This window comes from Lepidothrix coronata, unplaced genomic scaffold (assembly GCF_001604755.1).
Source record: "Lepidothrix coronata isolate B3197 unplaced genomic scaffold, Lepidothrix_coronata-1.0 Scaffold17, whole genome shotgun sequence".
In the NCBI taxonomy this organism is placed as follows: domain Eukaryota; kingdom Metazoa; phylum Chordata; class Aves; order Passeriformes; family Pipridae; genus Lepidothrix; species Lepidothrix coronata.
Genome location: NW_016690197.1, coordinates 3,680,163 through 3,695,756, shown reverse-complemented (window position 1 = coordinate 3,695,756; position 15,594 = coordinate 3,680,163). Strand labels below are relative to the sequence as shown.

General features: G+C 37.0%; 1 protein-coding gene across 1 annotated transcript in view; it reads left to right on the top strand.

Annotated features, from left to right (window-relative positions):
- Positions 1-15,594, top strand: part of RET (ret proto-oncogene) — a 37,101-nt gene that overhangs the window by 14,715 nt on the left and 6,792 nt on the right. Inside the window, exons 10-16 of the mRNA XM_017807209.1 lie at positions 1,232-1,351; positions 2,918-3,174; positions 4,338-4,485; positions 7,713-7,820; positions 9,305-9,519; positions 9,626-9,748; positions 11,843-11,913. Of these exons, the coding sequence (XP_017662698.1) occupies positions 1,232-1,351; positions 2,918-3,174; positions 4,338-4,485; positions 7,713-7,820; positions 9,305-9,519; positions 9,626-9,748; positions 11,843-11,913 (1,042 nt within the window). The remainder of the gene's footprint in view (positions 1-1,231; positions 1,352-2,917; positions 3,175-4,337; positions 4,486-7,712; positions 7,821-9,304; positions 9,520-9,625; positions 9,749-11,842; positions 11,914-15,594) is intronic.

Sequence of the window (15,594 nt, the reverse complement as noted above, 5' to 3'; positions counted from 1 at the left end):
CAGTAACAATGTACTCCTTTCCCTGCTGTGTAAAACCCCTTTGTCTTCAAATCCCTTGCTCAAGAACAGTTTAAGTAGGACTGGCTCATTCCCTGCTTCCCCCTTCTTCCAGGTCCTCAAACATGAGCAAATATACATAAATACATAACATTTTCTGAGGCTAAGGGGAACGTTATTTCATCACCTTGTCACGACAGAGAAAGTTGGCTAGGGAGTGGCAGGGAGCATAATCAAGACTTTTTGGGAACACTAATGCTTCTTTAAGGGTCAGCTCAGAGAGCAGTGACTCAGCAGAGTCTCTTCCAAAATTAACCAGCTGAGTTGCAGACAGTTTAGTAGGTGTGGCCTCTTTAGAAGGACGGTCAAAATCTATTTTGCTTAAATACTCTCCTAAAAAAGGATGTTTGCCTTTCTGTTGGAAAAAATATTGTCCTTCTCTGTTCATTTTACAAGTCCCAAAAAATGGAAAAGAAATATTTGCTCTACTACTGCATTAGATGGGATGGAGGACAATGAACTGAAATAAAAAGAAGACTGTATTGAAAAAACTACTTTTTAATCTTTTGAATACCCTCATGGTTTAGGCGATTTTTCTGAAAATCAGCTAAGCTTCAGAATTTAACTGGTTTCTGTCTATACAATGGTGTGGTGATTAAAGGAAGCTTATAGATGGAAAATGTCATGAGTAATGGTCATTTTTATAATATACAGAAAAAAATTATTTACTTGGAAGAGTTGCTGTTACTCTACATGAAAAACTCCTGTTTGAAATCAAGAGTATGACTTTCTGTGCTTTTTCATAATATTGAACAGTGCATTTCTAGACAAAGAAAGATCCATTTTTTAATCACTTACACTTGGCACTTACTCTTAGTCCTTTTCACTAGACTGTCCCGTGGCATTTTACAGAGGTGGTTAAGTACCATTATCTCCATTTGACAATGGAACAAATGATACCTAGAATATTATGCTGACTTCTCCAACGTAAGGGGAAATTGGCATCAGAACCAGGAACGGAACTCAATAACTGCTAATGAGGACTAATGTTTAAACAGTCCAGAATCTCAGAAATTTCAGAATTTAGTCTCCCCTCAGGAGTCCCTGTCATTACTGCTGCATTGTGCTGCCCTGTCAAATTCCACATACTGGGATAAACCCATGGCTAACTCTGAGCCTTTTATTGCCTTTCACCTACATGTAAGAATCTTAGCTTTTGTCTGTATTTGGTTAGGTGGAAACATTATTGGTGGCCATGGGAAGGGTATCGGAAATCTTGGAATTAAGTCAGGACATGGAATTTGTTACTGCTTCCCAAGACAGAACTGTTATTGTGAGAAAGATGATATCAAAGGTAAGTCTAAACATTATCTGCTGTTGTCATAGTAATCTTTTTCTCTGTTTGTATCTACCATGTGTATAAGTACAATGATCTACACTTCTGGGCTTGCTAATAAGCAATATCTTTGGTCAGAGACTGCTAACATACAGCTAAGAACTGTCACCTTGACATCTACTGTGGAGCCTGAAAAATTCCAGAGTGGTTATTTATAGCCTTGGCTAAAGATTCTTTTTTGTTCATTACCACATGACAAACAAGTCAGTAGTCCTTTGATTTCCAGCAGTATTTGCATTTCAGCGAGACTCACCTGATATTTACAGAGGCCCCTAGGAGCATTAAAATAATGACTTCTATTACTTTTAAGTAATTCTAGCTTCCTAATAATTTCTGAAAATCTCAGCTTCAAAATGTCAGGGATAGTCAGCACCCATGGTATTAGGAGGAGGAGTGGATTGCTTTTTTCATTGACCTTTGTTTAAATAGAAAAGCTTTGTGCAGTTGTTTGAAACAGATTGAAACAGATAATGGGTTTTTAAAATTGTATTTATTATGGCTAATAATAAACATAACATGAAATATTTTGCAACTCTAAAACCAAATTATTTAGAATTTATATAGAAAGAGAAAAATTAAAATAGATGTAAGAAAAAAGGGAAGCGTAAAGCTTCTTCCTTCTTATTTCTTTTTGTTTAATCTTTTTTTTTTTTCCTATTCTAGAAAGGTAGTGTGCTGTTTCCACTTATTGCTGAGGTACAGCATGCAGGTGTAGCTAATTATGTATGTGAAGTCAGTTAATCCTGACTTCAGATACAATAGTGCACAGGACATTATTTTGGATCTCACAGTTTCTTTGGGAAGTGACCCCCTAGGGATGCTGTCTGGGGGCACACAGACTGATTTTCAGAAATTTAGTTTCTAAAGTAAGACACTAAAAGTGCTTCTGCAGAAAGGGAAGTAGTAAATGGGGAAGAAAAAGCCAGCATGTTTCTTTAGCAGCAGATGCAGCATGAGGCAATGTTTTCAGAAACAGTTACTTTGTAAAATACAAAGCAGAAATATCCTATGTCGCTTTATAATCCAAAAGATGAAGAGAAATGTTCTTTATTATCTAACAGTTGAAATAATTAATTATTTTTTTATTTGAAGAAGAGTTTATTTGATGGCTTAAAAGACTCTGCCATAAACTGTTGTGCACAAGCAAAATTCAGTCATAGGTATCCAGAGAGATAAGTGGTATCTGATATCAGAAGATATCAGGCTGGGTGTTAAAGAAGAGTGTCAGAGGTAGCCAGTGTCTATGAAGATGAGGAACATGTGGTCAAGCTGGCTATCCCTACATTGCCACAGGCAGTTAGGCAAACAATTCCTTGCTGGTGTCCAAAATAAAAAGAAGTAGTAGTGCAATGGGCATATTTGCAATTTCTCATATTTCTTTGCGAAACAGCTATTAAGTTTTTCCCTAGGTTATTAAATTATTTTGAGCTTTATTTCTGCCACACCTGTGTGTGTTACATGCCCTCCCAAATCAGAAGTAGGAGACCACAAGCAACATTCTAAGAAGCTCTTCTTGGTCCACAGAGCAACTATGTGATGAAGTGTGCAAGACTGTGATAGCAGGGGCAGTGCTGCTGTCCTTCATCATTTCTGTGCTGCTTTCTTCCTATTTCATCCATCGTTACCACAAGAATTCTCCGAAGCCACCTATTGCCTCTGCAGAAATGACATTCCGGCGCCCAACCCAGTCCTACCCCATCAGTTACTCCTCCAGTAATGTCCGACGGCCTTCTCTAGATTCCGTGGAGAACCAGGTGTCCGTAGACGCCTTTAAAATACCAGTAAGCCTGATGTCATTTTGCATGCTGTTTTTTGATGTCAGTCTTGTTTATCCATGCAGAAAATGTTATAGAAATGCCCGGTACAAATAATGACATTGGAATTCACACGTACAAGCTGGGAACTGGAGATACTTAATGAGCATTTGGATAAACATCATAATTTATAAGACCTATATGTTCTTCCACTTTTGTTATGCTTTAACATATTGTAATACTTCACATCTAATTTAAGTTCATGTTTTTTCCTAATGTAACTGCATTTGATAGTAGTGTGGTTTTACTTTTAACATTGTCCAGTTAAATACTAATAATAGCAGGTTTGTACTCTGTGATAAGCCATAATACCACAACAAGGCTAAGTTTAAAACATAACAAAAAACCCCTGCTGAAATCTCTTCCTGATTTTTGACACACAGATTGTGGATGTCAGTTGGTGTGGGAGTTTTACCCACATTTAAGGATTTTTGCCCAGTCATGCTATCATACCTTTAACTTATTTTTTTCTTCATTGAATCCCATACTACCCAAGATGCTTGCCAGATGGTGCATTTTCATGAACCAACACAGTAGAGAAACACTGACACTTTATGTGACATATGTGGCAACATTACATCTATTTGAATGTGAGATATTGAGGTCTTCACAGACCTTGTGCTCTGCTTTAATTGCTTGTCTGATTTCTGTATCTGTCATCATTTTGCAACCTTAAGGTTTAATAGTGTTAATTTCATAAGAGAGGATAATTGTTTTTTCTGATGAATTCTTAAGGGAAAGCCTTATTCTGTGAGTAAAACTAACTTACTTCTTCATAAAGGTCATATATTCAGTTATTCTGAAAGCAAGCATTTATTCTGTATCGCTTCATTTTTCATTTGTACCCTATTTCCCAGACCTACAAATACAATCCATTATCCTAGACTACATGTACAGCCTGTTTTAAAGGAGGTGTTTTCAAGGTAATGGAAAAAACACTTGCAAAATACCTACATATTCATAAGGTTTTATAGGAATACACTGATATTGATAAAAAGAGCAACCAACACTGTACACTGAAATGTTCCTATTCCTGAGGAATGGTCTTATACTGAACATTGATGCTTTGGGCATAGCTAGCCACTTCTTTTCCTTGCTTCATCTCATAGAGTTGCTTTTCTCTCCTGCAGGAAGATCCAAAGTGGGAAGTCCCTCGGAAGAACCTAGTTCTGGGCAAGACTCTTGGAGAAGGAGAATTTGGAAAGGTCGTCAAGGCAACAGCATTCCGACTCAAGGGAAGGGCTGGCTATACCACTGTAGCAGTGAAAATGTTAAAAGGTACATTCCCATCTGGATTTGAAATGATTTGCAAACTGTTTGTGGTAATCTCTGAATCGATTTTAAGATTTTGCATGATAGCAAAAGGTTGGCTAAAAACAACCAGTGTCACCGCCTCTATTTCTTCCAGCATTCTGACATATTCTGACAGATTTCTGACTTTAGGAGCTAGCATCACATTGATCCAAGTAACTAAATCATAATGTGCAAGGAGCCTCTGTCTTAACATAGCAAATGTATTTAATTTTGTTTGGCATTGATAGAAATATTGTGAGGGTTTGTTAAACTTTCTGTTTTTTTTTTTCCCCTCTATCCAGTTTTCTGGACCAAAGCTTTTCAAATAAATTGTGTTATAATCATGTGAAGAGACAGAACAGACCTATTAAGTTACTTTTATGATTGAGAATTCCATCCAGATTGAGAATTCCATCTAGTTTTATCCTTTCTGATCTGCTTTTCAATCATTAGGAGCTCTGCCAAACTGGCTTGAATAACCCAGTGCTGTCTCCTGCTGTCTTAGTTTTCCCTAAGACTTTAGAACTGGGAAAAACAAAGTATGCCTTGATAATGTTAAGATGATATGAGACCTTGAACTCAACCACTTCCTGCTGCTTATAAGTAAAAGCGTGTCATTAGAGAAAAATGTTGTACTTATTGCCATTTCTGTTATATTTAAACTACATCTGCTGCTGCTTGAAAGATGCTGCATATCCCATCACTTTACCTAAGAAATAAATGCATTATGAAGTGCATGCCTTCATTCAAGAGGTTCAGTGGAGAATAGGTCACATGGAGGAAGTCTAGGAACTAAGATTTTTCAGAAGTAAAGACTAGTTAACTATTATTTGTAATACTTGTATGTCATTATCAATAGAATAGTCATTATTTCATTTCATGTTTATTTGTGCACTTAGTGACAGTGCTTTTTCTAGCACATTTTCATCAGCAACCTGTGCCTGAGTTCAGATTCCAAGACATAGTGGTAAAAATGTTGCTTTTACTTGCAGATAATTTAACATTCAGTTTCCCCTAGCTGTTATAAAGGAAAGAATTGACAGAATTGACAATGTGAAGGAGTAAAATTTTATTTTAAGCACCTTATTTTAATAAATTGATCTGACATTTACGGTAATGCTTCAGGCTCTAATGAATCTCTCTGTAATGTAAATTAAACTGCTAATAGTCACCTGAAATTCTCTTTTACAGCTTCACACTGGAGAACATTTGTCATTCTGCAAATATTTATGTGTTATTATTGGTTTAACTTGACTGTTCACACATGACAATCAAAGTATAAGAACCATTGCGTTAGTTTTCAGTGCCCTTTACAATGCTATCACGAAGTATAAAGGACAGTTATTTTGGATCAGGCCAACATCACCCATTGTTTCTCCGTAACAGATGCAGAGCAGGTAATTTGTCCAAGCCAGGGACTATACCAGACTATGTCTGATCTTTAAAAGGCAATGGTAGGTGCACCAGGATGTTAATGGAGAAAGCTTCCTGCTTATTTTATAAAAGACAGCTCCTGCCTGAGCTATGTAGATGGGCACAATCTGTGGTTAAAAACAGACCAGTGAGGACTCTCCCCTACTTTGTCAACTTGGCATTATGTACTGTGGAGGGAACAGGGAGCAAAAAGCAAATAGCTGAGCCAAAATAGTCTTGGAGCTATGGATGGATGTTTAAAGGAGCAGAGGGATAATTTTTTTTTACCCCATTATTCCCACTTTTCTCATATGAATTAAATCTGACATCCTGCCTGATATGAATGCCCTCATTACAATAAAATTAAAGCAGGAAACACCAACCAATATGTAAATACAAATTATTGGTAATTTGTGGGGAAAAAAAAAAGGGGCTTAAAGCTTCAGGGCTGGATGTCTCCATTTGAAGTTAGATTTTCCAGCAGATAAACAGGCATGGTACATGGAGAATTTTGTTCTGTTCTGTGTGTTCATGTCACATTACTCGAGAACTAGAAAAATAAGACTTTTCTCATGGGCAATTAAGTTGATGTTCTTAATTTTTGGTTTACATTAATACATATTTTTTTGTAGGCTTCCTCAGTATTGAGAGACCATCCGATATTGTACTCCCTGGGGTAGAAGACTCTACTATGAGTGGAGATTCAGATTATGAGATAATATATGGTGGATACAAACATATGGTAGTGATGGAAACATATAGTACAACAGAATAAAAATTATTCTGATCAGAGCAAACTAGTCGCACGTATATTTTAAATGAATATATAAATTAAGCCTTTGGTGCTTAGAGCCTTTATGGGAAAACATAAAGCAAGCTACCAAAGAGCAGAAGCTGAACTTGTTTTTATTAGCCTTAAATAAGGATGAACCTGTACTTGTCAAATGCCCAACTCACATACTTGTCAAATGCCCAGTGTCACACTGTAGAAACTATCCAGGCAGGTTCTGTGTGTCAGAGAGATTTAAGGTGAGGTAACAAAAGGGTTATCTCTGACCCACAGTGTCTTTATGACTAGGAATCTCCTTCAAGCCCCAGTGTGTCCAAACAGGAAACTTGTCAGTCTGAAGAATTTTTCAAAGAAGCCCAAACACTTGAAAGGCTAAGAAAGCCTCTAGAGGCCATATGTTATCACATGATTCTCACTGACTCTGCATACATGTGACCCAGTAAAATCAGTCTGAACTATACATTTAGCTTCTGAACTCTAAATCTGGATCTGTGTTAGTAGATTAGTGGATTTTTACTCTGTTGGAAAATGTATTTAGGAGGAGGAGGGCTTTATCCTGTCAGTTAACTGAGAGAGCCTTTTTTGGTTTGATCAACGTAAAATCTTGTCTTTCTTATGCTTCTGAAGCTTCGACTGCACTGATTCACCCTAAAAAGTTTCTCTAGAAAACTAGAAAAGGTCTGTAGTAATTTCAAGGCATTTGCAACACATTACAGACTCTGGTCTGGATTCTTGCCTAACCTACTTGTCCTGTAGTCATTTCTCTCAGGGCAAAGTGGTGACCAGAGCAGGTTATTACCAAGCCAGAACAGCAGCAGTCACTTTCACTAGGTTCTGATGTGAATGACTGCAGGACAGTGGACATGGGGAAATTCCTCTCCTGTGGAGAGTTTTCCAACCCCTTGCTAACTCCAGGATTGATGGTAGATGTCGTAGTTCAAATGGTACATAGAGAACTCTTGAGTAATGCTTTCCGAATCATAACTGTGTGTTTGGTCACTTTCTGCAGAAAATGCTTCCCAGAGTGAGCTGCGAGATCTGCTTTCAGAGTTCAACCTTTTGAAACAGGTGAACCATCCCCATGTCATCAAACTTTATGGAGCCTGCAGTCAAGATGGTAAATATTAGAAGCTTGTTATTAAGACAAAACCATCAAGCAAGGAAACAAAACCAGTTCATTGATGGGTTTGTACCACTGCTTAATAATTGCTGAGCACTCTTTAAATTTGCTGCTGACTGAAAAAAATGAGGGACGTATAAGAAAAACAATGTTTGAAAGGAAGGGGAAATAGTATTCCAGTGTAACTAAGCATTCTTCAAAGGTTTTCTTCAATGGACTTTTTGATTTTGAAGGTATTTTAAATTAACAAGTCTCCTATGAATTCTCTTCCAATCAATATATATTTTTATATTATCTTGATGCTCAGTAAGTGTTTTCTAATATGGGTTATATTTCAAGTTTAATTGAATTTTCATTATTGTTGTTATTACTTATACTAAAATAATGCAAAAAGACAACTACAGAATCCTTCTGTTAAAATGTAGCTGGATAGTTGGATTAATACTCAGTTTTCCTCCACTGTCATAAAACTATTATCTCCCTCTTACAAAATGGTTGCTAAAAGCCACAGTCATGGATGGGTGTATTTCAAGGGGGAAGATCTTCAGACAGATGTATTATAAGCTGCCAATGAAGCAAATTTTGTTGTACATAGAAACTGCTCATTTTGAATGAAGTTGCACGGCAACATTCTCTTCCTTTTGCATCTGCAGTTGTGCAGCCTAAAATCACAGTATGGATTCTGCAACTCTGGGCAAAGGCCTACCTTCTTTGCCACCCAGTTCTGTTGCAAGTGGCACTCTTAGTTGTAGACAGAGATTGTAGTTCAGGAGTGAGTCATCTCTGAGTCTTGTAATCTCTGGTAATGAACCAGTGGGGTGGGTTATTTTTTTTCTTTTCAGAACAATGTATTTTTTCATCCCAAAGGAAGTGAAATTTTTCTGAGTCACAGGCTTTTAATAAATATCAAGTTAATTCATTAGTGTCTGAGGTGGGAGGGCTTTGATAGAGCAGACAAATGTATTTAGCATTAAGGCACTGAGTAGGTATTATTCATGTGGATAATGGGGAGCAGAAATTAATGGATTGCAATGCCAGAATGCTTCTAAGTGCTCTCAAAAGGCACCTTAAATGCAGTGCTGGAATTAGCAGATGATTTGAGCTCAGTGTCACAAGCTCAAGAAAATTATTTTTATTTTAATTTTTTTTTAAAGTTTCTCTAAGGCTGTTTCACAGATCTGATTTGTAAGAAGGTTGTCTCTTTTTTTTTTTTTTTGGTCTCAAGTTATCTAGATGAGGGAATATAGGCAGGAGCCAGCATTCTGCCTTGATTTAGGCTGAAACTCACTCACTTTGCATAGAGGATGTAAGCTAAAAATACTCTCATTCTCTGGCTGATTCAGTGCTTTTTACATAAAGGCCAGAGGTGTCTGGAGCCTCTGCTCAAAACAATGCGCTGACTAGAAGAAACTTTTTTGAAAAAAAACCATAAAATGGTTATCTGTTAGTTGTTTCCTTATCCGTGTGTTTGTTTCTTTCAGGCCCACTGTATTTAATTGTGGAATACGCTAAATACGGCTCCTTGCGCAGTTTTCTCAGGGAAAGTCGAAAAGTAGGCCCAAGCTACGTGGGTGGTGATGGCAACAGAAATTCAAGTTATTTGGACAACCCTGATGAGAGAGCCTTGACAATGGGAGATCTGATCTCGTTTGCGTGGCAGATATCCCGCGGGATGCAGTACCTGGCAGAAATGAAGGTAGGGCAGTGTAACAGTGACCCGCGCACGTGTGCTTGTGATAGACACGTCAGCTCTTGGTTCCTCCACAAGGAGCATAAACACGGCTGTTGTTTCCTTCCGAAAGCTCGTGCATCGTGATTTAGCAGCCAGGAATGTGTTGGTGGCAGAAGGGCGCAAAATGAAGATTTCTGATTTCGGCCTCTCACGTGATGTATATGAAGAAGATTCGTACGTAAAGAGGAGCAAGGTACAGTGCACATTAAAAACAGTACTGAAAATTATTAGCTAATCAAGAAAATGAATTTATACTGCAGCACTTGAGCATGGGTGAAAAAGATAATAGCTATTAACTTAAAATAATTCTCTATTTTAAAGAAATAAAAATTAAGATGAAGCAAAATCATTAACTTAATCATTGGGACAGAAATATATATATGTATGTGTAAAAGATATATCATATTTAAGTCACTGTTAGCTCTTCCACTCCTCATTTATCCAGTCCTCTCATCCCACTCCTTATTTATCCAGTTCCTCATCACACTATGTGAAAACAAAAACAAAACCACACATCTTTTTTCTTTGTCTCTTCCGATTTATAATTAAAAATATAAACAAAAAATCTCAAGGAGTTGAAAAAAGTGTAGTCAATTTGTATAAAGATCCTAATTTTAGGAATGATCACTTCTACGCAGAAGACCTGAAGCAAAGCCCTCTTACAAACACTTCTGAATGTATGAAAGATGCCAAATATTAATCAAGATTTTACATCACAGGTCGGAGTAGATCAGGAGCTCATGATATCTGCCAGAGGTTACTTAAAGTAGTTGTGTTTTTCCTGCCAGAGTAAATTATTATTGGGTACCTTGATAAAGTTCTGCCTTCTCACAGTGCTCATGGCAGTAGACAGCATATGGTAACCTTTCACCTGTAGGAATGTGAAAGAAATTTGATGGAAAGACAAGTTGTTATGTCACTACTTTCCTGCAAAAGAAATACTTGAGCATTATAACTTTGAGACTAAGAAGATAAGGCTTGCCATTTAATTATTCTTTTGAAAGCCACTGTCAAATAGAGTAAGATAAATCCTGCTTTCTGCCTGTTTTCATCCACCTGTCTCTGACATCAGAGGAATTTCCATGAGTCAATCCCAGGCTAGACTGTGATCTTCATGAACACAACTTTCTATTGACTTTATCAGATGAGCATTGTTGGTTCAGTTCCCTCTCTGACTTAATGTGAAAGAGCTACCAACAGAATTTTTGCATGTAAAAATGTTAGAATTTTATGAAAAGATTTCCATAAGTACCGTGCATTTTTAGCTTTCCCTGTTTTTTCAGGCCAGTTTGTGTGAATGTTTCATAAGTCAAAATAAGCTGAGAAGAAAAAAAACTTTTAGAAGACCTGGTCTTATGTAAAAGGGTTTTAGCATGTTTGTTTAGCTGTTTTCTGATATGTTTTTACACTGATCTGTACCAGTTACTCTGTATTTTAAGAATGATGCATTCACATAAAGGCATTTAGGCAGTTTCATTTTACTTGGTGGGCCATGATATACTGAATGGATATTTTCACTTCTGAGACACTCTTCGCCTGTAGTACTATTCAGAGCCTAGCAAGCATCTGTCTGCTTGGATGGGGAGACAGGGAAAATAAAAAATTGAGAGGAAGGCAGAAGGATAAGTTTCAAATCCTACTGAAACAGGTTTTGCATAGATATATATGAATTTCATGGGAATGAAAAGTAAGGCATATGAATGCTAGTCATATTGCAAAGGTTATGAAACATCTTGAAATTTTGCAAACCTAGATTTTCATGATTATCTGGGGCGGATTTTTCAGATTTTCTCAGTGAATTTCTACCAGTGAAAAGTAGCAATATGTAGATTCCATTTAGAAACTAGTAACCAAATAGGTTCAGTTTTGAAATCAAAGGTATCAGGGTCCTTCCATTTATGCATCATTCCTTATATAAATGAGATTTCTCTTTAACCATCATTCCCCATCATTTTTGCACTTGCACACTTTGGAAGTTCTTTGTTAAGAGGAGAGCTGAGTTTATCTGGCTTAAAACTGGTGACCACAGGAAAAAAAACCACACAACCTTCTCACACATAATTAGATTGCTAAGTGTATGAAACGAAATGAATGAGTGATTTTAAAAACTCTTACAATTGTCCTCACTATTTTTCTTATGAAATGCCAAATCAAGTCCATTGAAAAATGCTATAGTATGGATAGAGTATCTTTTATCATTTTGAAGATAAATACCTTTTTTTTTTTTTTTCACTAGGAAACTTAATTTTCTGACCAGTAATTGCATTGTTGCTTTTTTACCTCCTAGGGTCGAATACCTGTGAAATGGATGGCCATAGAGTCCCTGTTTGACCATATCTATACAACACAAAGTGATGTGTAAGTGTAAATCCTTGCATACTTTCTGGTTTCTGTGCTTGTTTAAGGAGATGAGGGAGGAAGCACAACAAGGTACATAGGAGCCAGACTGGTTCCTCTTGCAAAAAACCATGAAAAACACAGTTTGGATGGCACCATCAGCTGGCAATGATACATAAGATTTTTGCCGTTGAATTAAATATGAATAAAAGATTATCAGAGGTATTTATGTACATAATTCCTGTTGAAATCAACAAGGGTTGGATGTGTCCATGTGACACGATTGCCTTTGAATTTATAAACACAAATGATTTGTCTTAGCTAAAGGTAATAGCTGTATCTGAACTTCTCAGTTCTGTTCATCACTTGTCTGTAACACTTACTGGCAGATGAGAGATGGATTGGAAGAAAGGGAGGAAGAATTTAATGCCTGACCTCACTCCTATTTGAATCAATGACAAAACTCCAATTAATTTTAATGACAGCCAGTTCAGACCGTAGGGGAATGGTCCAGTTCCAGTGCCAAAATACAAATTCATTTGCATGATTAGGGAAATAGAGACCCTGAAGATAGATATGCTGCTATCTCCACCTGTGATGATGAGATGACAAAACAACCACAGCTAAGCTGTTTTCACGTTAAGATCAGATACTTGCATTTCTTTCTGTTTGGGGTGAATGATGCTTGTGATTTCACCAGGTAGACACTGAGTATTATTTATTTAGGAGAAAAACCTCTGAAGGACTGTAAAAGCAGCAGTACTTATGCCTGATTTTCTGCTAGGTAGCATTTTGATACCTTTCAAGTTTCCCTTGAAAGAGAGGACATGACTAAAGTAATGTTTTCATTACACTCAAATGGAGTAAAACATACCAATTTCAGTGGCACTGCACTTTGAGGGCAAAACCACTTTGATAATAGCAAATGTCCAAATAAGCATCTTTTGAGTTGTACTTCTAAAATAATTACATTTATTTTTTACTCTTTTCTCTGCAGTAGTGAAATAAAGTATTTTGCATGCCTTGGAAATTCCTTACAAAATGAATTTCCAAAATATTTTCCTTTATTTAGTTTCAGTTGGAGTAAGAAAAGAAAAAAAGATTGGGGTAATTCTTGAGAGAATGTCACATTTACGTAGATCCCCTTCCAGGTTTTTCTGGGTCTCTTTTTATCCTCCTCAGAGCATCCATTGTTCTGACTTGCTTCTTTAAATCTACTTTTCTCAGAGAATTGTTAAAATTCCTCTGAAAACTTCTTAGCATATTTTTAATTTCTTCATTTTCTTCGAAACAGTTTTGTCACTATGGTTTGGGGCCAGAACAGATTGTGTTGTCATGTAACTGCCTCTTCTTTGATTGCTGATTGATCTTCTGGATCCAGCATCATTCCTCCCCATTTGTTTTCCTGACGGGCTGTTATTAAGTAAGCCCAGGAGCCTGTTTCTTGTACAACAGCACGCAGAGATTGCCCGGCTGGCATCAGGCAAGCTCAGAGCCCTGAGCGACACAACACGCTGGTGCTCTGTGGCTTTCCCGCTACCCAGGTCTGGGTTAGTGTTTCCTGTGACGCTGTGCTGATTTACCAGCTTTCTTGGCGATGCATCAGGCGTTCTAAAGACAGCACTGCCTTGTGTTTTGTAGGTCTGCTTCAGTACAAGGGCATAAAGGCGCTAAATATCTGCACGTGCTTACACGGTGCCTTTGACTCACTTGGTGGGGTCACCTTCATTATACATTAAATAATCTGAGTGCTGTACAGCAGCTCCTAATTTAGCCAAGTTCCTACAGAGCAGAACCAAGGCCATGCAGAGTTGCAATCCAAATCCTCTCCAGCACTGGATTCCACGGATGCCAGTTCAACAGCAGCAGACTGATCAATGAAGTACTTTTTTTGCAGCATTGATTGTTATTTTTTTAGATAATTGCACTCACTGAAAATATTATTTTATGGATATTCTTTGTTGTTTGTGGTGATGCAGTTATATTTTAGGTGAACATATTACTCATCAACCATTCCAATATGCTCTTTTTTCTGATATTTTGTGTTTCTATTTTCCAGCTTTCTAAAGCTGTTCTATATAGTTAGTGGTTAGCAAAGCTTAATAGCAGTACCACTTGCCAGCATTTACAAAAATCCCATTTTTGCTTCAGAGGTCAATGACATCAGTGGAAAGCAAGCATACTGTCTTCCTCTTCACATACTTTTCTTTCCTGCCTTCTTCTGATCATATTTTTATTCAGCAATAAACATAACATAGAGGAAAATTTTTCATCCCTCATTTGTCCTCCCACAGTATTTAATTTGTATAATAATTTTGAAGTATTGCAGCATTCTACAGCATTCTATTCTAATACATCCATCTACTAAACAATTTTAATTAAGAAATTATTCATCTGATCTCTCCTTCCATAATTCTGTAAAATTCCTCTTAAGCAGAAGTGGATTTTAAAAATAAAGCCTACCATGCTCCAAAGTTTATTTGAATTAATCATGGACAGAATTATAACCTGATGGCAGAGCATAATTGGCTTCAAAAAGGGTATGAGGAGAAATATTAATAAAGTATATGAAAATGCTATAAATATTCATAAGCTTTCAAGAATGTGCAGAGTGATTAAAAATTAATTCAATGAATGGCATTAGGGAGAAGAATGGCAGCATACCACTTAGGACTGTGTGAGAGTCACTTTGGCTTCTCTGATCATTTTGCAAGTTTTATTGCTGTACTTTTGGGCTTACCATTGTTCTTTAGAATGTGAGAAGCGCAGGTGGAATGTAGTCAGACAGGAGGTGAGGTATTTGACTAACATTTTGAGATGGAATTTTCATAGGGAATTAGACAGCCCCGTTTGGTTTGGCAGTAGGTGTGTAACACTTCCTAAAATTTTCTTAAAAGTAGAATTTACAGAGAAATTACCAAAGCTAACATTTTTTCATAAATTGTATGCAATTTTGCTTCCAGATGAATCCTACTGAACATTCCCTTTGAGTGAAAAAGTTTCCTTCATTTTGAACATCCAGATTTTGTCAATTCTGTCAGTTGAGCAGATTCAATGTAATTTGTAGCTCCTTTGTCTCTCAAAAAAGCCTTTCACTAAGGAAAGGGAAGTATTTTTGCCTCTCTTCTCCTGACCTGCCCTCCAAAAATGGATTAATTCTTCTAAATACTTCCAACCTATTGCACAAGGTCTTTTTGTTTGAGCTCCTCAGTAAAGCAGGTTTATAAATTCACCATTTCTTCTGTTCATTATAGAAAATAGTTTCTTCTGTTCTATGTCAAACTTTATTTTAGGCATCTGGTATTTCCAGAATAAATTCTTTCCTCTTCATTCATTAACTCTAAGAAGAAAATTAAGTCCTGAATCACTGAAATGGCCCAACAGACCAGCTGATATGGTTGAAGTAAATACATTGTGCTATCTCATAGTCGAGACAGCAAACCAGTCCCTTGGTAACTGTGTAAATTTAATTTAGACAGTTATTTCTGATTAGGACTCTAAGGGCTAATTAGGGATGTTAAACTCCCTCTGTAGCCAAAGGAAAAAGAGGGGCACTTGCAGGAGCACTGCATAGAAGAGGAACAAGCCTTTGGGCTGGGCCACCATGGGAAGGACTTTCTGCTGTCTAGAGAAGATGGGCCTTCCCAGGATATAGTTAGCTTTTGTCAATGGATAAAAGAGGGGTTTCCATTTTTCTCTGCT